The 25,893-nt window shown below is 35.1% G+C and overlaps 1 protein-coding gene and 1 pseudogene across 4 annotated transcripts; both read left to right on the top strand.

Moving 5' to 3' along the window:
* The first annotated feature begins 1,391 nt into the window (after positions 1–1,391).
* LOC100804533 (general transcription factor 3C polypeptide 3) lies at positions 1,392–19,515 on the top strand. Of its 4 annotated transcripts, XM_006591989.4 has the most exons (19): positions 1,392–1,435; positions 1,621–1,920; positions 2,483–2,591; positions 3,326–3,433; positions 4,097–4,278; positions 4,612–4,807; positions 5,191–5,445; positions 6,361–6,507; positions 7,362–7,440; positions 9,094–9,207; positions 9,269–9,435; positions 12,144–12,262; positions 16,035–16,158; positions 16,253–16,321; positions 16,395–16,521; positions 16,775–16,889; positions 17,049–17,239; positions 17,328–17,440; positions 18,963–19,515. In XM_006591989.4, the coding sequence occupies exons 2-19, from the start codon at positions 1,646–1,648 to the stop codon at positions 19,227–19,229; spliced, it is 2,757 nt and encodes a 918-aa protein (XP_006592052.1). In that variant the 5' UTR covers positions 1,392–1,435; positions 1,621–1,645; the 3' UTR covers positions 19,230–19,515. The 4 variants fall into 4 exon arrangements, with proteins under 4 accessions (XP_006592052.1, XP_006592051.1, XP_014619930.1 ...); XM_006591988.4 differs by having other exon boundaries at positions 1,424–1,920; XM_014764444.3 differs by lacking the exon at positions 1,392–1,435 and having other exon boundaries at positions 1,444–1,920; positions 18,952–19,515.
* Positions 19,516–20,058: 543 nt separating this feature from the next.
* On the top strand, positions 20,059–23,165 carry LOC100804009 (putative calcium-transporting ATPase 13, plasma membrane-type; annotated as a pseudogene).
* Positions 23,166–25,893: the final 2,728 nt, after the last annotated feature.

Genomic DNA, 25,893 nt, shown 5'->3' with positions numbered 1-25,893 from the left:
AAAATTAAATATCTTAATTTAAAATAGAAAACTAAAATTATGAATTTGAAATTATAAAGAGATTAAAATTATAATTAAGCATATTTTTTAAAGTGATTGAGAGTATTTACTATTATTACTTGTATATTAAGTATTAATTTAGTTATAACTTTTTATTCTTCTCAAATATACTTCATAATTATAATTTTTCAAATGGTGTGCATTAGAGATTATAATTTTAATAGTTTGCATCTAATTTAATTAATTTTATATTTAAGTTTTTCCAAATATTGTTTATAAAGTATAATATTAAAGAATTAATAGTTTTTTATTTACAAATATAATTGTGAAATAATTAAATTATTTTATCATTTCAGAATTTAAAATTTTAAAACTATTTAAGTTTAATAAAATTTAATTATTTGCAACTGTAAAAAAAAATATTTTTATATACTTTTATGCATAATAAAGTTCTTATACAGTTTTACAAATGTTTTAAATAATATAAAAAATATATGATGTACTATAACAAAATATATGTTAAATGCTGTAATACGTTCTCTCAAAATTTTCTACGTTTTTGGAGAACTCAATTAACTATTTATGTTTGTCCTAAAGAAAATATTTAATTTTATGAATAAATGTATTTTGAGCATGCCTAAAAGCATGAATAACTTGTACAAATGCATTAATATCTTACTAATTAAGTACTTATCTGGGTGAACGTTGAGTACAAAAACCAGTCATAGGAATATTACTAATGATTTATAAATGAGTCTCTTGGTCGGGGCAGCGACGGGGCGGACCTAAAGGATGACAGGGAACCAACCACAAAATATTTACAATTTGATGTTTTAATATGTTAATTACATTAATAATTTATCAAAACATCAAATGTCTTTCTTATATGTTGTTACAAAAATAATTAATAATTGACTTTATTATCATTTTTCAATAATTTTTTTCAATATATGCTGACAAATATTCAATAAAAGAAATCATCTTCCAACTTATTAGGAAATATAGTATTATTGCTAAAATAATAATCTTCGATCAATCTAATATAATAATACTTATTTATATAAAATTTAAAAAATAAAAGTTCTTTCAATTATAAGAAAATAGAATTTGACAATTTCATATTAACAAAGTTCTCCCTCCTCCAAAAAAGCTGATTATAAAGTAACTAAAATGGAAAGAAAAAGACAAAGTTTTTATTGATATTATTATTAAAAAAGTTAAGGGGAGATCAAATTTCTTAAAGAAATTAAGATCACTGTTGATTTTGTAATTTAGAAAAAAGTTAAGAGATAAAAACTAATTCTATAATAATTAAAATTTAATAAAATATAATATTCAGTTTTTTTAATAAAGAAACATATTCCTTTAATAAAATAAATTTTGAAACCCCCCTCAGTATAAGGTCAGTCCGGCCCCGGGGAGCGGGTGTATTGAGGTAAACGCTCTCTTTTTTCTTATCCCTGAATTAGCTTCGGCACACTTTTTCTCTTTCAAAATTCTATTGCACACCGATGCTTTTATTTATATAGACAAATAAAAGAAAAAAGGGGAGGTGTAAATAGCCATAGTCAAATTCAGGCAAGCCATAAATAACGCTGAAACCTTTGGTTTTCTTCTTAGATAGATAAGCCAGCGACTGAATCCGATGGCGAATGAGGGAAGCGACATTGACGAAGTGAACTATGCGTTGGATGGCGTGGGAGAAGAAGAAGAGGACGAAAATGCAGCACAGGAGGAGGATGACAATGACATGGAAGAAGATGAAGAGGAATATACTTTCAGGTTCAAAACCGGGATGAATCCTTTGGACTTTGTTGATGATAATGATGATTCTGGCATTCAACCCTACCAGCGGTTCGTGCGTCTTGAACGGGAAGCCCTTGCTGATAAAAAGCGAAAAGCACCTGAACAATGCCATAGGTTGATTAGTTTCTTCAGCCCTAGTTAATTCCAATGCATTATTTATTTCTATCTAATTGCTCCATTTGTTGTATTAACTGCATTTATAGTTGGACTTTTGAATTTCGTATGTGCTCTGCTGTTTGTCACTGTTTACTTAGTTATAATTGTGCTCTTGAAGTGGGTGCAACTATGTGTTGTTAATTTATTGATTCAGTACTGTGCATGAGCAACTAAGAGTGCTGCAATTACGCACATCTTGAATAAAAATTGTGATAAATAAGGTTGTTGGACTTGGTGGTAAATTTCATTTTGATAAAAAAGGAAAATGTTGTAGAGACAAGAAAATAGAGCAGAAGTATAGGAGGTTAAAATATATCCAAAACAGAAAAACCCTGATCCCACAGGAAATGTGACATAAAAATTTCAATGAGCTACTCAGGATTAATGATGATTACGAGTTCAGATGCTACAAGTGTTGAACAGTTTTAAATGTATCACTTGAGGACGAAATAACTCACTGCGATCACGTACTTTTATATGTTTTTTTGATTCTTGCGTTATTGTGTGTTTCTAAATGCAGTGAAGAACCACCTTCTAAGATGGCCAGGGAAGGTGATATTTCTGGGGCAAAGATAGCTGAGATAATGGAAGCAATGGATTATTATGGTATGCGCAAGAGATCGAGAAAGGTATGGTATGCATATGATCAGTCTTAGTCTCCATAATATATTATATTATATTAGCAGTATGTCTGGTTGTCTCTATTGATAAGTTAGATTTGAAAGATGAATTGGTAGTTCGTCATCATTTCAGATTGGGAAGTATATTTTATTTCATTTTTTTTTCTACATATAAGCAAATACTATTATGAAGAAGTTGTGAGCCTTCCTTTATTTTTCCTATTCTCCATAATTTACTTAGTCTTCTAATATATTTTGTTAGCAGTTTGTCAGTTCATAAGCAAAGACTACCCTGAAAGAAGTTGATAACCTTCCTTTAATTCTTCTAAAAAAGAGTAGATTACAAGTTTTGGTCTCCAACAATGGAATGGACATCAGAGGAATACGTTCAGCGTTATGGTTTTGGAAGAAAATTTAAGATTTTTTATTCATGCCTATTACATTTTTTGCTCATAGCTGTTTCTAAGGAGTTTCCATTTTTTATATGCAGGGTAGCTTTGTTGCATTCTGATTTTTCCCCCTAATTCCTTTTTTTTTCATGATTTTTTGTTTTTACTTTTAAATGATAGGTTTTCACTAGTTTAATTCTACACCTCTTTCTTTGCTTGCTTTTGCTCTTTTATTTTCTTATGCATATAATACCCACTATGTAGAATGGATGTAGACGAAAGTGTTAAAAATTTAAGCATTCAGTTGCAAGTTATGTAACTATCTTTTAAATATTCTGTATTTGCCTGATGCAGCCTAAAAAAAGAGGCAGGCGAAAAGGATCAAAGAATAGAGTTGACCCTAAGCTAACACAGATGCAGGGTGATGCCACGTTTCACTATGCATGTGGCGATTATGACCGGGTACATTATTCTGTCATGTGACAATCCTCAGCTTCTAGCACTGGAGTTTGCTAGTAGTTACTGTCACAGTCCTCTACGTTGAGGAAAAAATGGTGGATGAATATGTCATTTTACTATATTTATTTCTTTTTTGAGGATTGTTTTCTGGTATTAAGTACCTTAGGAGATAATGATAATATTTCTCTTTGTCTAGGCTCTATGTGTCTTGAGGATATGATCATCTGATGCAACCTGGGGTATTAAATGCATGTGTTTGTTTGACATACCTTTTTTGATCCTTTTTTCTAATCAACCCTGTTTTTTTGCTCAGAATCTTCCTATTTTCTGATAATAGTTAAGAAATCCAACTTCATCAAATTGATGAAGTATTCACCCTCACTCATTTGTGATCTGGCTACTACTGTGTCTTTCTTTCCAAAGAGATATTGTTGCCACCAGCTGAAACTCATTAGGTGGAAGTTGCATTCCTGTTTATTGAAACACTTTCTAATATTACCCATTTCTAATTGTCCCAACTATGCTAGATGGCATAAGAGCAGGGTGTTTAATTTTTCTGATTCTGAATGTTTTTTGCATCTGTTTAAGCTTATATTATAGATTTTACTACTGTTTTAGGCTTTTCAGATTAGTTATGCATTGCTTTGCTCTGTTGGCTTTTTGCAGGCTAAAGCTGTGTTGTGTGAAGTTATTAGGCTGGCACCAAATTTGCATGAGTCGTATCACACCCTTGGACTTGTCTATACTTCACTCCAGGATTATAAAAGAGCTATGGCCTTATACTTGATTGCTGCTCATTTGGATCCAAAAGAGTCACCTCTTTGGAAAACGATTTTTACCTGGTCCATGTGAGATGATTTCTCAGTTTTGTTGCCACTGTTATTTTTGTGAAGTTATTCTTCTGGAATAATTTAGCTGCTTGAATTTACACTCCTACTCTAATTGTGAAAGAGGATCAAATTGCATCAAGTATGAAGAAGTGTATTAATGGAGAATATGGTTCACAATTAGTTTTATATTCTATTCCAAAATACCTCTGCACTTCTTTTTTCCTCATTGTCCTTGGAGTTTGTTACTAGTTTCTAATATTACTAAGTCTATACATGTATTAATTTTAAACAATGCTGTAAGAAATAGTATAGTTACTGAGTTACCGAGTTGAGAACCTTTTTCAAATGCAGAGAACAAGGTTATGTTGATCAAGCCGGTTATTGTCTTTTAAAAGCAATAAAAGCAGATCCCAAAGATGTTACTCTTAGATTTCATCTTGCAAGGCTTTATGCTGAACTTGGACATTATCAAAAAGCTGCTGTGACATATGAGCAAGTGCATAAACTCTGTTGTGAGAATATTGATGCACTGAAAGCAGCAGCTAAGGTCGGTCTTTTGCTTTGAGACACATGAACATGAATTCAATCCTTTGCTATTATTTTTTTGTTAATGATTATTTTCTTATGAAGATGATGGTTTGCCTTGTGATTCTTTATAATGCATTTATCTGCATCTGCTTGTATGTCATATGGCCTGTATCTATATATTGTCACTCTTATCCAAGGGGGCAAACATCTTTGACATGGTAAAAGGGAGCATATAAAATATGATGTTTGCGGAGGGTAGAATTCAAATTATTTTATTTTTCCAAAATGATTTACATGCAAAAGTAGAAGGGTTGAGAAAATGATAATATTTTATTTTGCTTTAATTAAATATTTTGTGGTTGACTTTCAATGTTGAATTGAATTTATACTTCTTTCTGTTAGTTCTACAAAAAATGTGGTCAAGTTGAATACTCCATTCAAATTCTTGAAGACTATATTAAGAGTCAACCTGATGGAGCAAATGTAAGTGTAGTTGATCTGCTGGGTACCGTATTGATGGAAACTAAGGCACATGATAGAGCTCTGCAGCATATTGAACATGCTCAAACAGTAAATGCGAGGAAAGAATTACCTTTGAATTTGAAAATTAAGGCCGGAATTTGCCATGCTCATCTTGGAAACATGGAGAGGGCTCAGGTGTGTTGCATGCTTACTTATAATTGAATTTTTTTTTTTGCTCAGCAAAAATATATATTATATAATTAGGATAGTACCAGTGGTACTGAAAATACATGGGGATAGATGTGAGTCCAGCTTTTCCAGAATTATGACTGAGAAAGAGCTAGAGACACAGTATTGTGTTACAAAAATCCACCCCCACCTACCCCCACCTAATTCCTGAATCCTTCCTTAAGATTGGAGGACCATTGGTTAAAATGAAGAGTAAAATCCTTGTCCATGGCCACTTATAATTGAATTAACTGTGTTTGCCTTAACCACGGCCACTTTTAATTTTGCTTGAACCTCAGATATGATTATTGATTGATATTCAGTGATATCTATGAATGAGTATTGACTTGTGACTTCCTTAGTTATCTTTGATTTTGTATATTCTTTCTTGTGTCCTAATCAATTTATGGGTAACAAACATAGTTACCTATCCATTGTAATATCTCCATCCATGTAATATATCCCTTTTGAAGTTTGGGTTTTGAATTAGATTTTTAAGTAGCTTTTTGCTGATTTCCAATGTTAAGGAGATTTTTGTTTGTCTCTCTCTCTCTCTTTTTTTCTTAATAAAAAAACTTAGACTTGTGGTCCTCTTTTATATCATTTTTTTTCTTTCTTATAAAATACCTTCTTTTCTTTAAAAAAAAAGTTCTTGCTCTTAGTCTTTGTACTCCTTTACAACTCTCTTCCCCCACCTCTTTTCTGAAGCATGGTATGCCATTATTTTTTGGTAACATTTTTTGTGCTTCTTATTATCTTAATTTAAGACAATGTTGAAGTGCATGCAGATGTATCTAAGACCTGCAATGGCAGTGTATGAATCTTTCTTTTGACTTTATGTTCATTTGTATGTATTACCTAACGTTTTCATTTGATTACCAGGCTCTCTTTAATGATTTGAAACCAGAGAATGCAAGCAAGCATATTGACTTGGTTACTAAGGTTGCAGACTCATTAATGGGTCTTGAACATTATAATCCTGCATTGAATTATTATTTGATGTTGGAAGGAAATATTGAAAAAGAAAATGTATGGTAACTCCTTCCCATTTATAGCAATTATCTGTTTAATTTGCAAGACTAGTTGACTTTTTTCTTGTCTTTTAATCTGATGAGCTGTATCATTGTTGCCCCCATCTAGTAGGCTCAGATACAAGATATGGGTATGATACAACATGGACATGGAATACAACAAATTTTAAAAATATTGGACAACACAGCTGTAATATAAACTTAATCTAAAGTTAACTTAAAATAAAAAAGTTTAACTACAAAAGAGAATTCATGTTTTAAAAATGAACACAAGTTCTTATAAACACAAAAAATTATCTGATTATTGTGCTGTCTAATCACTATTGGTATAAAAGTCTTAAAAATAAAAGTATAAAAATTATAAAAGGGCAATTAAAAGTATTTAAAGTTTTCATGCAGTATCCAACATGGATATGTATCTGACACAAATACAACAGAAACAACCACTAATGTTTTATAGGCTTTTTTTTTCCGGGAAATGTACAAGGATTATTTAGTCATCATAGCCCTAAGTCATATAAAAAGAGTTGATGGTCAATGTTATGTTACACAACTATTGAGATCTATTTTAATAAATTTGTTTTGCTTCTCACTATTTTCTTCTTTGGAATTCGTGAATATCATGCTTTTTCTGTCTGAGGCTTGAAGGAAATGTTAGAGGAAATGTATTGCTTATCTGAATCAATTATCAAATGTAATTGTTTACTGTTTGCAATTGTATTTTGTTTTACTTTGGCTCTTTTTTGTTGCGTGATACTATTTATCCAGTTTAGAAATATATTTTCAGTGTATGCCTTTCATTATCTTCACTATGTTATCAGGATAATCTGATATTGAACTTCTTTCTTGCAGGGTCTTCTATATCTGAAAATTGCTAGGTGTTATATGTCCCTGAAAGAAAGGTCACAAGCAATTCTCTTTTATTCCAAAGGCAAGGTTTTACTTTTAATAAGAATGGTATTTAGGTAAATGATACTTTGTGAAAACCACTTCCCCAGTCCCCCCCTTATTTTTCAATACGTGAAATATTTTATCCATCATTCCTTTTGGTTTGCTTTGCTCGAGTCTTGAGTGATACACTTGTCTTGAATGATATCTTGCTTATTTAAGTTTGTAAAGTTTTTGTCCATCATAAGATACCAGAAGATCTTGTAGTATGCATTTTTATGTATAGATCAATAGATAGATTTAAATTTTTTTATGATAATCTGATATGGAAACTTGTCCATTAGCTTCTTCATTGAAAGGCAGTTACCTTTCTTTGGAATAAACTTTTTTGTAGTTTTTGATTTGATTATTGGGTGTGCTTCTTTACCATGGAGCAATATTTAATCGTTGGTTTTAAACTTCTAATGGTTTAGGAAGAAACAAGTGACTAAAATTTTGTGGCATTAATTTATGTAATTATCTGGTGAGATTGGTGCATTGGTTTGACATTCTTAGAATCTGGGCTTGGGCCTAACTCAACCCCAAAAGCTAGCTCTAGGGTGAGGATTGTCTCCCATTTATATACTCTATATTGGCTTTATCTCTGGCTGATGTGGGACTTGGGTGTTTTCCAATAGAAATGATGATTGCATCTTTAAGGAGGTCGTCTTGCTTAAAGGAGGAAATGTCTTAGGGGTTTTTGTTGTTTGGGTAACCACCTATTGTGGTTAATTTTTTGTAATTGGGGATGGCAGTTTCTGCCTTGTATAATATGTTTTTTCAGTACATCTAGTACTGACCCCTATTAATACTATCAGATTTTTGCTGTGCAAAAAAAATCTTTAAGGGTGTCTCTCACCCTAGATTTGCTTTTGAATAGAATTTTGTTGTGGCTTCTCTCTACTGATTTGCTCATGGATGTTACAACGAGTTTCTGTTTCAGGTTTGCAAAGAAATTGAGCAGGCTTCATTCTTGATTTTTTGCATTTTCAGTGTCTGTCTTCTTCTTCCTTCTTTTTTTTGCGTTGAGGATATCTTATCTCCTTCCTTTATTCTACTTTTGCTTTTCCGCCTTTTCTATTTAAAAATTCAAATAAATGATTCATGAATTATTACTTGAAGTTTCAAAACCCCTATTTCGAATTTATATTCTTTTGCTTAGGGGAGAAAAATAGGAATTGTGTCAAAATTCAAAATGCTAGTACATATGTATCAAATCCTGTTCTGACTTAGAGTTGGGACTTCAGAATTGATTTCAGTTATGCGAGCATATGTTAGGCATGTATTTTTACACTAGTGCTTGTAGATCCAGTGACAGTGAAGCAATTATTACTTAAGTTTCAAAACCCCTCTTTCGATTTTATATTCTTTTGCTTAGGGGAGAAAAAAAGGAATTGTGTCAAAATTCAAAATGCTAGTACTTATGTATCAAATCCTGTTCTGACTTAGGGTTGGGACTTCAAAATTGATTTCAGTTATACGAGCATATCTTAGGCTTGTATTTTTACACTGGTGCTTGTAAATCCAGTGACAATGAAGCAATACTCCTTCTTGTTGCTTTCTGATGATTGTTTTGCTATGATAGGTTGTTGCTTTGTTTACTACTTGCATTTTTAATATTCATATTCCTTCGTTACTAAACAAGATTTTGTTTCAGCTCTTGAAACACTACAGGATGATGTTGATGCACGCATAACTCTAGCTTCGCTTCTGCTTGAAGAGGCAAAAGAAGATGAAGCAATTTCCTTGCTGTCTCCTCCAAAGGATTCTGGTACTTTCCTTCTTTGTGATTGAAATACTTCAATGGAGATTTTAATGTGAAATTCATGCAGATTTTGGTGAAGCACCTTCTGAAAAGTCAAATAGATGGTGGGCTGATATAAGAATAAAATTGAAGCTCTGCAACATTTATTGGAATAGAGGGACGCTTGATGATTTTGTGGATACAATTTTCCCTTTGGTTCGTGAATCATTGTATGTTGCAACTCTTCGACAGAAGGTAATATTTGAGAAGCTAAAATTTAGCTCCCTCTCACAGAGTCAAATACAGATAGGTGGATGCTCATGGACACCATGCATGCTGCTTGCTTTTAGAATGTTAGCATGTTGATGAAGATAAACCACATTATTCCAATTAGATCTTCAAAATTGATTTTTCAGTTCAAAAGATGTAATTGGGGACTTCATAACATTTTTTACATCAGTCTGGCAACCTCCCAACCCAAACCTGCAAAAAGTATGTTTAATCTTGCATTTAGGGCTTGGTTTTGAATTTTTTTTTTCTTGAGAATGTTATAGTGGGTTAGTTGGGATTTTGTAGTTAAGGTCATACAAAGGAAGGAGCTTGTATTTAGGTGGAAGAATCAACTGTGAACCATGGACTTGGACACAAACATTGGACAATGGATATGACACGGATACAGATACAATTGATGTTTAAAATACAGGACACTTGGTCATTACACACACACACACAGAGGAGAGGTGTCCATGCTTCATAGGGAATTAACATCTTGTTAGCACTTGCTATAGGATTAGGAAGTGGGTTGGAGTTAAGTTGTTTTCATTTTGGATATCTGGTGCCTTCTTTCCTTTGGGAAGGTATAAGGAGATAAGGAGGCTATGCTTTGATTGCATTCTGTTAAAATATATGAAAATTCCAATATTATCTTGATCATATCTCAGATTATCCTTTAGGATTAGTTTGCTTATTTCTTTGTTATCTTTATTATGATTGATTACCATATTTCCTTACCTCATGATTTCTTTCCTTATTTAGTTTAGGATTATGATTTGAGTAAGTGTAAGTATTATAGGTTTTATGACAATGTTGTTAATGGCGGATGGCGGTTCATGGCGGAAAGTCAAAAATCCGCCATAAAAGTATGGCGGATGACGTAGCGGAAAATGGCGGACAAAAAAATAATAAAAATATACGTATACATATAAATAAAAAATTAAAAAAAAACAATGGATTGCATTCAAATAACAGAAAAAAAAAACAAAAAACGGGTGTCAAAAATAAAAAAGGGTGTCAAATAGAAAAAGGAAAAAAAAAAGCTACCCTCATCAAAAACGGGTGTCAAACAGAAAAAAGAAAAAGCCCTCAGCCTAGGAAAAAAGAAAATAGACAATTCTCAAATGCCTAGACTTTCTTCCTTCTTTGTTTAAGAGGTCAGTTTGCCGTCGCGCACCAGAGCACTGCCGTCGCCGTCAACGTGCGTCATGCGGCGGTCGCATGCGTCATGTGTTGGTCGTCGGTCTCTCGCATGCGTCGTCTGCTTTTCTGCTGCCGTCGCGCTCGAGAACGTCGTCTGCGGTTGTCGTGTGCGTCGCCGGTGCCCGCGCCGCCGTTCGTCGCGCTGGAGACTGATGCTGGTCGCGCCGCTGAAGAGGAGAAACTCGGGTATGGTTGGCTTGGGTCAGTCCAACCCCTGTCGCAAACGTTTTTTAAAATAAAAAATCCGCTATTCCGCCATTCATGCGATTCCGCCATGACCGCTATGGCTATGGCAGCTGCCATAGCGCCGCCATAAGCAACCCACAACGCCACCGCTATTTGGTGGCATTTTTACAAAATTCCGCGATGCCATGTTTTATGATCATACCATCCACATTGTAAGACAACACATAAATCACATCCATTATCCATATCAATTTTTACAGTATTTCTCTCCTTTTCCTCCATCTATCTATATCTAAACCCCATAATTTTAACACATTCAAGTAGTGTGTGGTTTATTCTGTTTTACAGTGTGTTTGGTTGGATAAGAATGACCATCAAGGGTGGATGCACACACTTGAGTATGTGGGCAATTGCCCCCACAAGATAAATGTTTTTTGTTTAAATATATTTAATAATTTTATTTGATGTTGTCCCTATAAGACAATTTTTTTTAAATCAATGATAAAATTATAAGAGATAAAAGAGAGAATAAATTGATAATAATTTTATCACTTTACCTCTCTATCTTTTATCATTTCCCTAACGCCAAACATCATATTTCCAAAAAGAAACATCGTCCCTAACATAGAAAAAGATTAAGAAACTCATAAAAGATTTCTTGCTCCCACCAAAGGGGTCTAGTTCAGTTGATTGAACAAGATGCGTGAGTTGTTGTAAATTTCCTGGTACCTGTCTTCACTTTCTACAGATAAAAAAAAAAAGATTTCTTGTCCCCACAAAAGAAATTTTCTGGATCCTCCATTGATGACCATATTGTCAAGGTCATCACTTTCTCCTTACATTTCTTGTGATAGCATAGTGCTGATGGTCAGTCTTAGTGCTTTGCTTGAGGTTTATTAAACAGAATTTCTGTTGATATGTTTTGAGGACCAATCCTTTCACATGAAAGATTTGAGTTATAAACATGGTAAAAAAACACGGGCTTCTTTAAACCTTGTTCTGGGCCTCTAATATCATTAGAAGAATGAGTGTAACATAGAGTTTCTAGTGACATATTATGGATACTCATTCTGAGAGCTTAAGCTTTTGGCTGCAAGCTCTAAAATGGTTTGTCTCTAAAAATATGTGAGATTTGTCATCTTATTTTCATTTTTGAGCTCTTTTAACTTTTTTTTCAATTTGTGTGTAAATACTGTGGGATTTATTGTCCTCTGCCAAGTGTTTTTTTCCTGCTTTTATAATTTTTTATTGTTTTGCCATAAAAGAAAGTCAATACATGTCATCATTGGTTCTTGCTGTAGGGTAAATCAAAAAAGCGACTCTCCAAAAGAGATCTGGTTGAAAGGGTTAGGGTCCTGGATGGTCCGGAAAAGGATAATGTATTTCGAGGATTTAGACCAGTAGCTGCACCATCTGACCTGTGAGTGTTGTTTCTAACATTATTGTAATCATATTTCTAACTCTACCATGACATGTACAATTAGGTGCATTAACATCATCTAATTCTGTTGAGTACTTGAGTATGGAAAATTGTAAAGACCATTGTGAGTTAGTGTTGACTGTTAAAGGTGATTGAGGCATTGATTCTAGTTGATAGATTGTTGTGGATTAGGATTCTAATTGAGGGTTGATTGATAGATAACCATTCATATGTATACTCCCTTCCCCCACTTTTCTCTAATTTTTCATCAAATGCTCTAGTTAATGTTATTTTTTTGGTACAAAATATCTTTATTTTCAAAGAGTTTGATGTTAAGCTGTGTTGGAAAGCTGCCTTAGTTGTGGTGACCCCGTCCCACTTTAATAGTTGATAGATTGCTGTTGATTAGGATTATATTTGATTGTTGATTGATAGATAAGCAATCATCTGTATACTCCCTTCCCCCCAATTTCGTCTCTTTAATTGCGGCCTCTTTGGAACACCTTCATTGTGCTGAGTTTGAGAGGGCATGTTTGGTCTCACATTGATATATCCGATTTAATCCTTATAAAAGCTTGGACAATTCTCACCTTACAAGTCAGTTTTGTGGAGTTGAGTTAGGCTATATATGCCCAAACCCTTCACCTTTCCAATATTTGTATGGTACACATATCATACATGTTATCTCTACATCATACATTTTTTTGATCAGCAAAAAATAATAGTATATATTAATATGATAAAACGGTACCAGTGGTACTGATATATATACATGTCAATACTCTCCCAAGTAGAAGTATGGTCCCTAATACACCCTACCTAGCAGGCATTAAGGAACCAGAAATCTGACTATGGAGATTTCGTAAATCCACCCAACACCTAATTCTAATTTCCCCTGATTACAAATCCCTCCCTGATATTACTGGACCAATGGTGAAAAGGTATATCGAAACCTTTTTGTAGCTTTCTCAACCAAGTCCAGCAGAAAAAAATAGCATCCTCCATCAATTTGTTAATGTTTAGGTTGTCATTTGAGAAGTCATCCTATTCCTATGGTGCCATACACACCAAGTTAGGGAAATCCACCAGGTGAGCCAACGCTGAATTCTAATACCAGGAAAGCTGCTACAAAATGATTGCTGAAGAAAGTGCTGTCTTGGGTTATTCGGAAAAGGCCCGACCATGTTAATCCAAGACAATGATTCCCGCCAAATTGGTTGAATTTTAGGACAGCTGAAAAATAAATGAGCTGCCTCATTTTCCTTATCCCTGCAGAATGGACACATTTTGTCATTTATTTCAACATTTCTCCTGCTCCTGCACAAGTTGGACTTAGTGGGCAATCTGTCCCTTATCAGTCTCCACGCAAAAAAGGCAGCTTTGCTCAGAATTTTTAACTTCCATATGTCTTTAAATGTCCCATCTAGATTCTCATCTCTTGAGCCATTGTCCAGCAGGTTGTATGCACTACGGACAGTATATATCCCACTTGGATCATTCAGCCACACCCACTTGTCTTGTTGGTGGGCATTTATGGTGACTCCTTGGACCATTCAGCCAATACGAACTCTAACACCATCTGCGATCCATGTCCCTTCTAGGTAGATAAAGCCACAACCACTGCACTTCTTTTCTAGTCTGAAAGCTTGTTCCCTCCATATACATAAGAGTCCTTCTGCTTTATTAATTGCTGGTTGCACTTCCCAGCTAATTTCAGAATCTCCCCACAATGTTTGGCACAAAACCTTATCCACTTGTTCCTTTTTAGTTTCTTGTAGGCACAACATGTCAATTCTTTCTTTTCTTATTAATTTTCTTATTGCTGCCCACTTGACCCCCTCCCCAATCCTCTAATATTATATGATAATATCTTCATGATTCCCCCTCCTTAATTCCCAGCCTTTTTGCCTCTTCCTTGTCTCTTTCTTCCATTTCTATCAGCTTTGAAATCACTGAATCTTTCTGGAAGTGGCATGTTACACCCATAATACTTACACTTACTCAAATCATAGGTGGTTTGTGGTGACGATGTTTGACTTCGAGACATAGCTGTCCCGGCTGCGGTTTTTTTACCATTAGTAGTTGAGTGAGTGGTTGTCGGCAGGATCTAGAGGTTATTATCCTTTGGTCAACACTTGTTTCTTTGTCCATCGGTCTTCTGCTGCTCACTGTCCCTTCGTGTCTGGTTTCCCCCATCATCGTCAAGTTGTCGGTTTTCTAGACGGATCTCTGCCTCCGACGAGGCACATTCAGACCACGCAAGCAATGCCATGTCGCTCTCGACAAAGCTTACATCGTTGGAGGACCCAAGTGAACACCCTGTTAGGCATTTGTGCCTACATGGGTTGTAGCATGTCTCCTCAACCAAGTGAATCGTGAAGACTTCCCCGTTAATCGATACAACCACCATGTGCTGAATGGATGATTTTCGTGGAGTTTTTATGAGCACTCTTGCCCTATCAAGCCTTAATAATTCCTCCACATCGTCATCCACCTCCACCTCTTCCCCTACCGCCGTCGCAATCTTTGAAATATTATTGACATCCCATGCGTGCAATGGGGATTCCCCAGCACATGATCCATGCCAACCTATATCCAGTACGCAAACCCTGGTTCCACTTCTCCAATGAATGGAACAAGGACCATCCATTTTCTACGTCCTCGCTACACAACCCTTCTACTCTGGAATCATTAAGGCCCAACAATAGGACCATATCATCCCCAAGGTACTTTGGTTTAAATTCCTCTCTTCCTTCCCACATGATCTCATCTTCTAGTCTGTCAAACATTGACAGTTTTTTCAGTCTCCCTACCCACGCGTCGTTGAGCCACTTCGCCTTTTCCATGGGGATGTTTAGCTGCAATGATGATTGGGATCTTGTTGCCATATGATGCGCATGGCCTTGCACGACCCTCCTCCCCACCCTTCTATTAGCTAACGCCACTAAGCTCACGTACATTGTTGTTTTTGTCTGCTGTTGTGGGTATTGGTTCCACGACCTTGCTTCCCTTGCCTTGTATGCCATCTCCTTCCTCCTATGATCCTTGTCATCGCCTCCAGTACTGGCCTTGTTCGTCCCAACATTACGCTGCACCTCTAAGTTAGGTTTCCCATCATTCGTCCTCCCCCTTTCGTGCTTTGGTAGGTTAGCATGGAGTTTCAGGCCGCCAATAACCATACTATCCAGCTGTTGTTCGAGCAGCTTCACTTCACTCCTTTGAAACGTACAAAGCCAAACCTCTGGCCATCTCTATTTCTGTGCTTTGCGATGAAAACCTCCCTCACGTCTCCCCATTTCTTAAACTTCATCCACATCCTTCTCCCCCATTTCCTCCGGGAATCTTGTGAAGTAAAAGGAGTGCACATCTGTTGCGTCCATCCAGTTACTCTTTCCCACGTCCCTTCGCCTTGGTGCCCCATTCCACGGTGCTTCCTTGCTTGCTGTACCATTTTCCATCGAAGTTGTTGGTTCCTTTCTCACCCATGTTCTGTTTCTCTCTCTCACCACCCTCTCTCTCTCTCTCTTGCTCTATCTCTCTCTCTTTCCCTCTCATCCTTACCGATATTGACCATAATCCCCACTCTTCATGATGAAGTTATCTCTACATCATAGATATACAGTCATTATTCTCTACAAATCCTTTGCAGATATTACAACCAATTTTTTTGGGTGAATAGTTTCTCTTATTGTTTATTTTTTGCATGTTGTTGGCCCTTGCTACATTTGTATATAAAGTGAAAAGAATTTCTCTTGTTGTTTTCTGAAATTAGGTTGAAAGCTTCCAGGGCAAAAAAGTTGCTCCAGAAGAAGGCAATGGAAAAGGAGAAAAGAAAAGCTGAGGCACTGGCCTCTGGAATTGACTGGCTAAGTGATGATTCAGATGATGAGCCTCAGGTAATTGGTTTGCTGTTGTGTACTCACTTCTAGAACAGATGTCTTGATGATAATGTGCTAACTCCCTTGTGTTTATTGGATGTAATATTTTTAGAAAGAAAACAGAGAACCTCCCTTGTGTAATCTTCTCAAAGATGAAGAACATCACCAGCTAATAATAGATGTTAGTGCTTCAAATTTTTTTTTCTGCACTCCTTTTCCTCTGTAATGTCTGACCCCTTAATATTATTGTACAGTTGTGCAAGGCATTAGCATCCTTGCAAAGGTATTGGGAAGCACTGGAGATTATTAATCTCTCTCTAAGATTGGCCCATACATCTCTGTCTACTGAAAAGAAAGAGGAGCTTCGATCTCTTGGAGCTCGTAAGTCCTGAACCCTGACAGGCTTGTACTTCTAGATTGATTCTTTGGTTCCAACTTTTCTCATTCCAAGAAATCAAAATAAAAATTATAGAATTTTACTGCTTGTTTACTGTTTATTTGTTTGTTTCTTTCCCTTCTTTAGGTTTATACAACTCATAACATGAATGTTCTTTTTAAAGAGAAAGAAAGTTAATTTGTTTTAGGTTGGGAAAATGTATATCTTGCTGATAAAACAAATATATGTTCTCCACAGAAATGGCATACAACACCACGGATCCTAAACATGGGTTTGATTGTGTAAAATACATTGTTCAGCAACATCCACACGGTGTTGCTGCTTGGAATTGCTACTACAAGGTTATCTCAAGGTAATTTGTGGATGCAAGGAACCATGGGTTCTTGGCAAAACATAGGTTAGGCTATCTAATTTGCTGTAATAGTTGGAGTTGGACATAGATTTATGACCTAAAGAGAAAAAAGGACCTGGCTATGTAAATTTCATTTACTTGTTTTATCCTGGTTAATAGATTGGAAAACCGAGATACAAGACATTACAAATTTGTACGTGGTATGCAAGGAAAGTTTGTGGATTGTGTGCCTCCTATCCTCATTTCTGGACATCAGTTTACCATATGTAGCCATCATCAAGACGCAGCAAGGAAATACCTTGAAGCTTATAAACTATTGCCAGAGAATCCTTTGGTTAATCTTTGTGTTGGTATGTTTTTCATTTCATGCTTTATTTGTGTTTTTGCTAGCCAAGAACAAGCAGTAATTGATTTGTGTATTTTATCAATGTTTCTCAGGAACAGCCTTGATCAACTTAGCATTGGGTTTCAGACTTCAAAATAAGCATCAATGTGTTGTACAAGGTTTAGCATTCCTCTACAATAATATGAGAATCTGCGAGAACAGCCAGGTTTGTCTGCTCCGCATTTCAAGAATATTTTTGTGCCCATTTAAGAAAATTAATAATAAATATGATAATAAGAAAAAGATATCACCTTTTTTTATACATTGGACTGGCTAAGTTCGTGTACATATTGTACAAATTCTTATCCAATGGAAAATTATGCTCGGGTAATTATCACTGCTGTGTACAAATTACAAAGCAAACTTACACCATTGAATCAATTATCGTTTGGCCTTGTACAACTACAGATTACAAAGTAAACTAACATCACTGAATCTGACATTAAAAAAATGCGGCCCCTACCCTCAGCCTGGACACCGGTGGTCTAGTGTCTATCCCTTGGATCAGCATGGGCCTGTCTACTCCTAAATTATACATTAAAATACACAATTTGGAGAGTGAAGCACTTATTCTCTCTATTAGACATTCTCAATATGCTTTCTTTTTTCTCCTCTGGATTTCACACACTATCTCTCTAACTAGAAAAAAAAAAACTCTCAACCATCTTAAATTATTTTTCTTTTATCCATATCTTTGTACTTGATTTTCTTAACAACCTCTCTCTTTCAATCTACCGTTCTCTTTTATCTCTATCTTTAAATTGAATATCAGTAATTTCTTAAAAGAAAATTGTCAATAGTTGAAAATTACTTTATATCACAATTTAAATTGTTCGTTGTGAATCCAAATTACAATTTATATATTAAAAAATATTTATTTACTATGAATCTTAACTATAATATAGTTATACACCAAAAATACTTATTTATTATGAACTTTAATTATATAAAATAAACTTTTATCCTATGCAATGCACATGCAAAAATACTAGTTAATCCTTAATTTTCTTGTGTTTATTTTTCTAAGACAAAAGAAATGTGAAAGTGTCGCTTACATATATAGTGGGTTTAAGCAGAATATACGACCAATCTGTGTGATTTAGCTTAATTAAGCCACGGGCGAGCCCAGTTAAATATGGGTAGCAATATGTTGATTTTCGAGATCACTCCATCTTGGTGATTGCTATTTGCAATAATGATACCACCTTTTATTTCTTAAAATTTTTATTCCAATGTTATCCCCCTTGTAAATAACATGGGTGAGTTGATTTCTTTCTAGAATTAGAATTCTGGCAATAATCTACAAAACATTTTAGAATTAAATTTCTGGAAGTGTTTCTGAATGTTTTCTGGAAATTTAATTTTGGAATGTTTTGTTAATCACTTCCAGAACTTAAATTCCGAAAGCTGTTTAAAGGAATTTTTAGGGTAAAAATTCCAAAATTTTTAAAGGATAGTGTAGTTAGTACTATAAAGGAGTGGCTTTTTATAATTCGACCAATCATATGTCATCAGTATCTCATCTCGACTCTGATTTGCTTAGAATGTCCAATTATGGATTCTTTGAAAAATTATTGAGCCACTTTAAATGAATTGAAGTAACTGGTGTAGGTTGTCAGATATTGAACACAAGTAGGTTGATTATTTCTTACTTTTTCATACGGTGAGACTGAAAAGTCTTTTTGCAGGAATCCTTGTACAACATAGCTCGGGCATTCCATCATGTTGGACTTGTAACTCTGGCGGCTTTTTATTATGAGAAAGTTATTGCTATTTGTGAGAAAGACTATCCAATTCCAAAACTTCCCAATGAAAATCCCGATAGCATCGAAACTCACAAACCTGGTTACTGTGACCTTCGCAGAGAGGCAGCTTACAATTTGCATTTAATCTACAAAAAAAGTGGTGCTCTTGATCTTGCTAGGCAAGTTCTCAAAGATCATTGTACCTTGTGAGTTTACATGTACCTTAATATGTACAAAATTTTAGAAGCATTTGCATTGCAATATAATTTATTAGGTTTTCATATATGATAATGGTATTCATTTATTAAGTTACTACAGATACCGAGCAATAGTGATTTAAAGACCTACTGCAGTGCTTATGTATTTTATTTGATTTTTTCTTGAAACTTTGCTTTCTGTATATATTGAGATGTCTCTTGGGCGTCAAACATGAGTCAGACTAGCTTGGGTAAGCTGTCTATATTGTTTGACAATACAGAACACGTTTTTCCACTCACAACATTGGTAAAAAGCAACCCTCTTTCATTTGTTCCTTTCATAACATATACTGTATCATATATATTTAGAATGACGTACCCTTTATAATAGTGTGACTTGTGGGCACTTAGCGTGAATTGAGTGTTGTGAAGAAATGGTCATATTTATGTATTTTCATCTTTCTTAATTTTTTCATTTTTCCTTTTTCTAAAATTTATTTGTTTTGACAAAATTAAATATGTACAATAAAAAGAAAATAAAGTAAAATTATTTTCATAAATTATCATAAAAGCTTATTGAAATAAACCAACTTACAAACATATTAAAGTAATTTTACATAAAATCTGTCAAACTCGTATACTACTGTAAATAAACTCATTCTCACCGATAAGTAATGTGAATAACCAAGATTCCGTTGGCTCTTTAATTTGATTCCTTCTATATGAAAGATACTTTACAAATTAAAAAAAAACAATAATTTGATGTGGTGTTTATACCAAATTATCTTTAATTTGCTCTAACTTGCATGAATCCTTTCCCTACCAATACCTTCGTAGAATGGATGAGGAAAAACCAGAGGTATCACATTATCTTGAAAAGCAAAAATAATGAAAAGCTAGCATAACTAATAAACTACCATAAAAATTATGCAGGAATATTTACCAAATAATTGAAATTGATTATTCTTTGGTAATCAATGGAAACTTGAAGGAACAACATCAAAGTCTTATTCCAGGGGACAAGGTAATTAAAAACCTCCAAGAAGCATGAGTGAAATTTCTCCCTCATTTCAATTCACACGTTCTTCTCATAGTACTTTTTATATTCTCTCTTTTATTATTTTCTGTCACATCACCACCGTTTTTTCTGTATTATTCTCTTCAAGTAGTCTTTCTCAATTCCTAAAATTCTTTTAACATTTGTTTACTTTATTAGTCTTCTTGACCGTATCTAATCATAGTGAGACCATACGATACGAACCCCATGACATGCAATAAAAGGTGGCGAATGGCTTTGATAATTACGTCCTTCGTGAAGGGTCTTCAGAAACCTCTTCACACTATAAACACCCCAATTAGCACTACTTCAACGTTGTTACGTTCTCAGCGGCATGATGTTGAAGGACAAGAGCACCACCGAGTCTCTCACCCAAGTTGGAAGGCGTCAAAGAACTCGCCCAACTTCTCGTGACAGATTTGAAACGTGGAATCAGCGACAACAAGGATGACATTGATCACCGAAAACGTGTCTTTGGTGTCAACTTGTTCACGAAGCCTCCTTCCAAACGTTTTCTTTCTTTTGTCCTTGAATCTTTTAACGACACCACTATCATCATTCTCTTGGTTTGCGCTTTGCTTTCTTTCTCTTTTCTTTGGGATCAAGCAACACGGTTGGAAGGAGGGATGGTACGATGGAGGCAGCATCGTACTTGCGGTTATTCTCGTCATTGTTGTCTCTTCCGTCAGCAACTTTAACCAATAAACAGTTCCGGAAGCTTTCTGCCAAAAGTAACCACATAGGAGTGGAAGTAGTACGAGGTGATCGACGTCAAAGTATGTCAACCTTTGACGTGGTCGTGGGCGACATCGTGTGCTTGAAGATCGGCGATCAGGTTTCAGCAGATGGGGTTTTTTTGGAGGGGCATTCGTTGAAGGCGAATGAATCTAGCATGAAGGGGGAGAGTGAGCACGTGCATGTGAATGGTGAAAAGAACCCTTTTTTATTATCTGGCAGACTGGCACAAAGGTCACTGATGGTTTTGCACGCATGCTTGTTACTTCTGTGGGAATGAACACTGCATGGGGTGCAATGATGGGTTCCATGACCAAAGAGATTGATGAGGAGACACCTTTGCAAGTGCGTCTCAATAAGTTGACTTCTGCTATTTGCAAGGTTGGGTTGTCGGTGGCTGCACTTGTCTTTGGGGTGTCTATGGCACGTTACTTCTCGGGTTGCACGAGGGATGAGTTTGGGAACCGGGAATTCGTTCGGAGAAGGACTGAGTCTGATGATGTTGTGAATGCGGTTGTTGGGATTGTTGTGGCCGCAGTGAGGATTGTGGTGGTGGCGATCCCTGAAGGGCTGCCGCTTGCTGTTACTATGACTCTGGCTGCCGCAGTGTCCACTGGAAGGGTGCTGCTGAGATGATATTGCGCATGTGCTCAACTTACTATGACCATACAGGGAAAATCATAATCATCGATGATGAAGAGAGGGCTCAAATTGAGAACATTGTCGAGTGCATGGCAACCAAAAGTTTGAGATGCATTGCCTTTGCCCAAAAGAACTTATTATGCGAAAAGCTTGAAGAGACAGAACTCACATTATTGGGGATACTTGGGTTGAAAGACCCTTGTAGGCCAGGAGTTGGAGCAGCAGTTGAATCATGCACGAATGCTGGAGTGAAGATCAAGATGATAACAGGAGATAATGTGCACACAGCAAGGGCCATAGCCTTTGAATGTGGCATTCTTGATGATGAATTGGATTATGAAGATGAAGCAGCAGTGGTTGAAGGCTTTCAATTCAGAAATTTCTCACACGAGGAAAGAATGGAAAAGATTGACAAAATCAGAGTCATCGCTAGATCATCTCCATTTGACAAGCTTCTGATGGTTCAATGTTTGAAGCAGAAGGGTCATGTGGTGGCAGTCACAGGTGATGACACAAATGATGCACCTGCTCTGAAGGAAGCTGACATTGGACTTTCCATGGAAATACAAGGCACCGAAGTGGCAAAGGAGAGCTCAGACATTGTTATCCTTGACGACGATTTCTCTTCTGTGGTCACTGTACTATGGTGGGGGAGATGTGTGTACACAAACATTCAGAAGTTCATTCAGTTTCAGCTCACAGTTAATGTTGCTGCACTTGCCATCAACTTTGTAGCTGCAGTTTCTTCTGGTAAAGTGCCTCTTTCAGCTGTCCAGCTTCTGTGGGTAAACCTGATAATGGATACTCTTGGAGCTCTGGCCTTGGCCACTGAGCAACCCACTAGTGATCTCATGAAAATGCCACCTGTGGGAAGAGTTGAACCACTTATAACTAGAGTTACGTGGAGGAACCTCATTTTACAGGCAGTGTATCAAGTGTTTGTCTTGCTGGTTTTACAATTCCAGGGAAGATCAATCTTTGGTGTCAATGAGAAGGTGAAGAACACTATGATTTTCAATGCTTTTGTCCTCTGCCAAGTCTTCAATGAGTTCAACGCAAGGAAGCTGGAGAAGAAGAACATCTTTGAGGGGCTTGGTAAAAATAAGTTGTTTATGGTAATTGTGGGCTTAACTGTAGTGCTTCAGCTAGTGATGGTTGAGTTTCTCAAGAAGTTTGCCAATACTGAGAGATTGACTTGGGAGCAATGGGGTGTTTGTGTTGCCATTGGAGCTTTGTCTTGGACAATTGGTCTGCTGGTGAAGTGTATGCCAGTTGTTCGCAACAAGTAGCAAATTAAAAGAAGAGACTGTCATTCGTGCAAGATCTTTTTATTTTGATTTCATTCGCATTGCACGTTGCACATTGCAGTGACCATTTATAGCTTTCTTTGTATGTAGTGCTCTAGAAATAAAAGGACCTCCTTCTGGAGAAAGTATATCATTGTTATGAAATTTCTTTCTACTTAATGTTTAGTGCTCATGCTATAACATATGCTTTGCCATTTTCCATCGTTGATTTTTAATAGATCAAAGTTACTCCATTCTTTTAATAGAAGAAATCCATATAAACAAAATTTCATTGAAAATCAATCACAGTTGGGGTTGCTTAGCTTGTGATTTTGAGGGTAAACTCTTGTGTCATGGTTGGAAGGTCAAGCTTTACAATTGGACATTCTCCGTTTGTTGATATACATATATATAACCCTGAGAGACACCCACGGCTGGTGTGAGATTAAGAATGGTTGTGTTATGGTCACAGCTCATGCAGATGCAGTATTAGGAAAGAAGTTGTTCTGTATAGAGTGGAAGAACTAGGGGAAAATGGTACTATTCCCATTGACAGGGATACTGCTGCTATTCCCGCTGGAGGCAGAACCTGCTTATCAAACATTATGTGTATAATTCCTTATTTTATAAAATAATGGCAAGAACATGTGAGATTTTCCAGATTGCATCCATCATGAATGGGATTGTTCTTGTTGAGATTGCCATAGGATTTTGTTCTTCTTTGAATTGAAGCATCTCAGGAAGAGACTGAGTGAGAACCTCAAACTTCATTTGATTAATGAATTTATTGTCTTAATAGAAAAAAAAAAAAGTCTTTATATTATGCAGAACTCAATTGTTTATTACATGAATCTTTATTTGGAAACAAGGAATTGTACACAATTGGTCTGGTTTCTGGCATAAAAACTAGGCGGGATATATGGAAGTGACAAAATCTTTTTGGACAACTTAACCCCTTCAAGTCCAACATGGTCTTTGGAGTGAAAATGGAGAAGGAAGAGTTCTTGACTAAATAAACACTGAGGATGCAAAGCAAGTATCCCAACAAAGCCAGAGAAGAGGTCAAGTGGAGAGGGAGAAACCAGCAAGCAAACAAAGCAAGGTGTACATAGTTGCATGCTCAAAGCTATCAAGCTGTCTTAAAAGCCTAGTGGAAATGAGGGTAGTCTAGAATTTGCCTTAGAGAGATGAAAAATATTTTTTGTATATGTTTTATCGTTATTTTCTGGAAGCAACGGATGGAAAATTGGAAATAAGCTTGTGTTGGAGGTATGCACTGATAACATGTTGAAATTCTTTGCATTCCGAAATTAGTTTATTTATAGTTTATAAAAGTGTTAAAATTCTGGATGTGTTAAAAATAAATTTCGGAAATTAAATTTTGAAATATTTAAAAATTAGTTTTCGAAAAAAAAAAACAAAAAATGCTTAATCCAATATCTTTAACTTCGATCATAACCCAATGACCAAACCAAAATCAAATTAAACCACCATTGATTTTAAACACAATGTGTATTTATAATTGAGCCATAAAGTAACTAAACATATTGCTTTTAAATATAATATTAGTCAAACAAAAGTAATTATTTTTTATTTACTTACTTTCAAGTGTATGTTTGATTTATTCTTTCCAGTCCTTTCACATTTTTCAAAGCTTCAAATGGATAAATAAGTGTTTTCATATTATTTCTCTTAAACGTCAACAATCTGTTTTCATATTATTTCTTTCTAAAATTTTCCCTCTCTTTCTCTCTCTCTTGTCTACTTTAGGGTTTTTTTTTAACTGATGTATATATTAAATTAAAAATATATATTTTATTGTAAGGAACTTACTATTTTAATACATCGTCTCTCAATATCATTTTTAACTTCTTTTATTATTTTAAAAATTAAAATCTTTTGAAATAAATATATTTTTTACAATTTTATTTTTACATTCATTATTTACGTTTTTATCCCTGTTCGTTTGTTACTTACCGCTGTCTTGTTAAGGCATGCCCTTCCCATTGTGTTGTCCTTCTCCTTTACTGTGCAGTGTGAGGAGTTTGGACTTATGAAGGAGTTGATGTTGTTCTTCGCAATGCTTTAATACCCTATAGATCACATACTTTTGAAATTGCAGGGTTTTACTGTGTCCAAAATTGTATCCCAGTCTGACCAAGTTTTAAACAAGTCAAAGCAACGAAACGACAAAAAGGCAAAGGGAATCGACTTAAAAGCGCCAACCGATTTTGTTGAATCACCACTTTTGACTTCTGATGGAGGCATCTAATAATGGTGTCAATTTGAGAAAGAAACCATTTAGTTTCTATACAATACAAGAGAGGGATCAAGAATCTAAACATATAATGTGAAGTTTATCATCATCTAAAGTTCAAGCAAGTTGAGGGCAGAGGCTGGAAGGCGATGTATAATGATGTGGGAGGATCGAATGTGGCATAAGATAGGTTACCATGAAATGTATTCCTTTTTTCTTTTTTTAACATTTCTCTTCAAACAAACAATCTTTGTTTTTCTCTATTTCTCACATATTACATTTGTATTCCTTATTATTGCTTCAGTCTATCTTTATTTTTATTTTTTTTTGAATTTTTATCTCATTATTTTAATTGTGCAATTTTTATCCAATAATAACTTGACAACTAATACTGAAAAGATGTTGATGTGATAATGTAGTGGAGTATCATGATAGGATGAATGTGCTAACTTGGAAATATAATAGATTGTCTTATTAACATTTTGTTAAGGATTGAATGTTAATGAACATACAAAAATTGTACAATTAAAATAGTGAAAGACAAATTCAAAAAAAAAAATAATACAGGAACCAAATTCATGAAATGGCAATAATCGGGGAACAAGAAATACAATTAATCTTAATTTTTATTATTAAAATTATATTTTATTTTGCTATCATGTCATGAGCCTAAATTATCTACTAAATTTGTTGATAAATA

Source organism: Glycine max, chromosome 12 (genome assembly GCF_000004515.6).
Source record: "Glycine max cultivar Williams 82 chromosome 12, Glycine_max_v4.0, whole genome shotgun sequence".
Lineage (NCBI taxonomy): Eukaryota > Viridiplantae > Streptophyta > Magnoliopsida > Fabales > Fabaceae > Glycine > Glycine max.
This window is presented reverse-complemented; position numbering and strand designations above follow the sequence as displayed.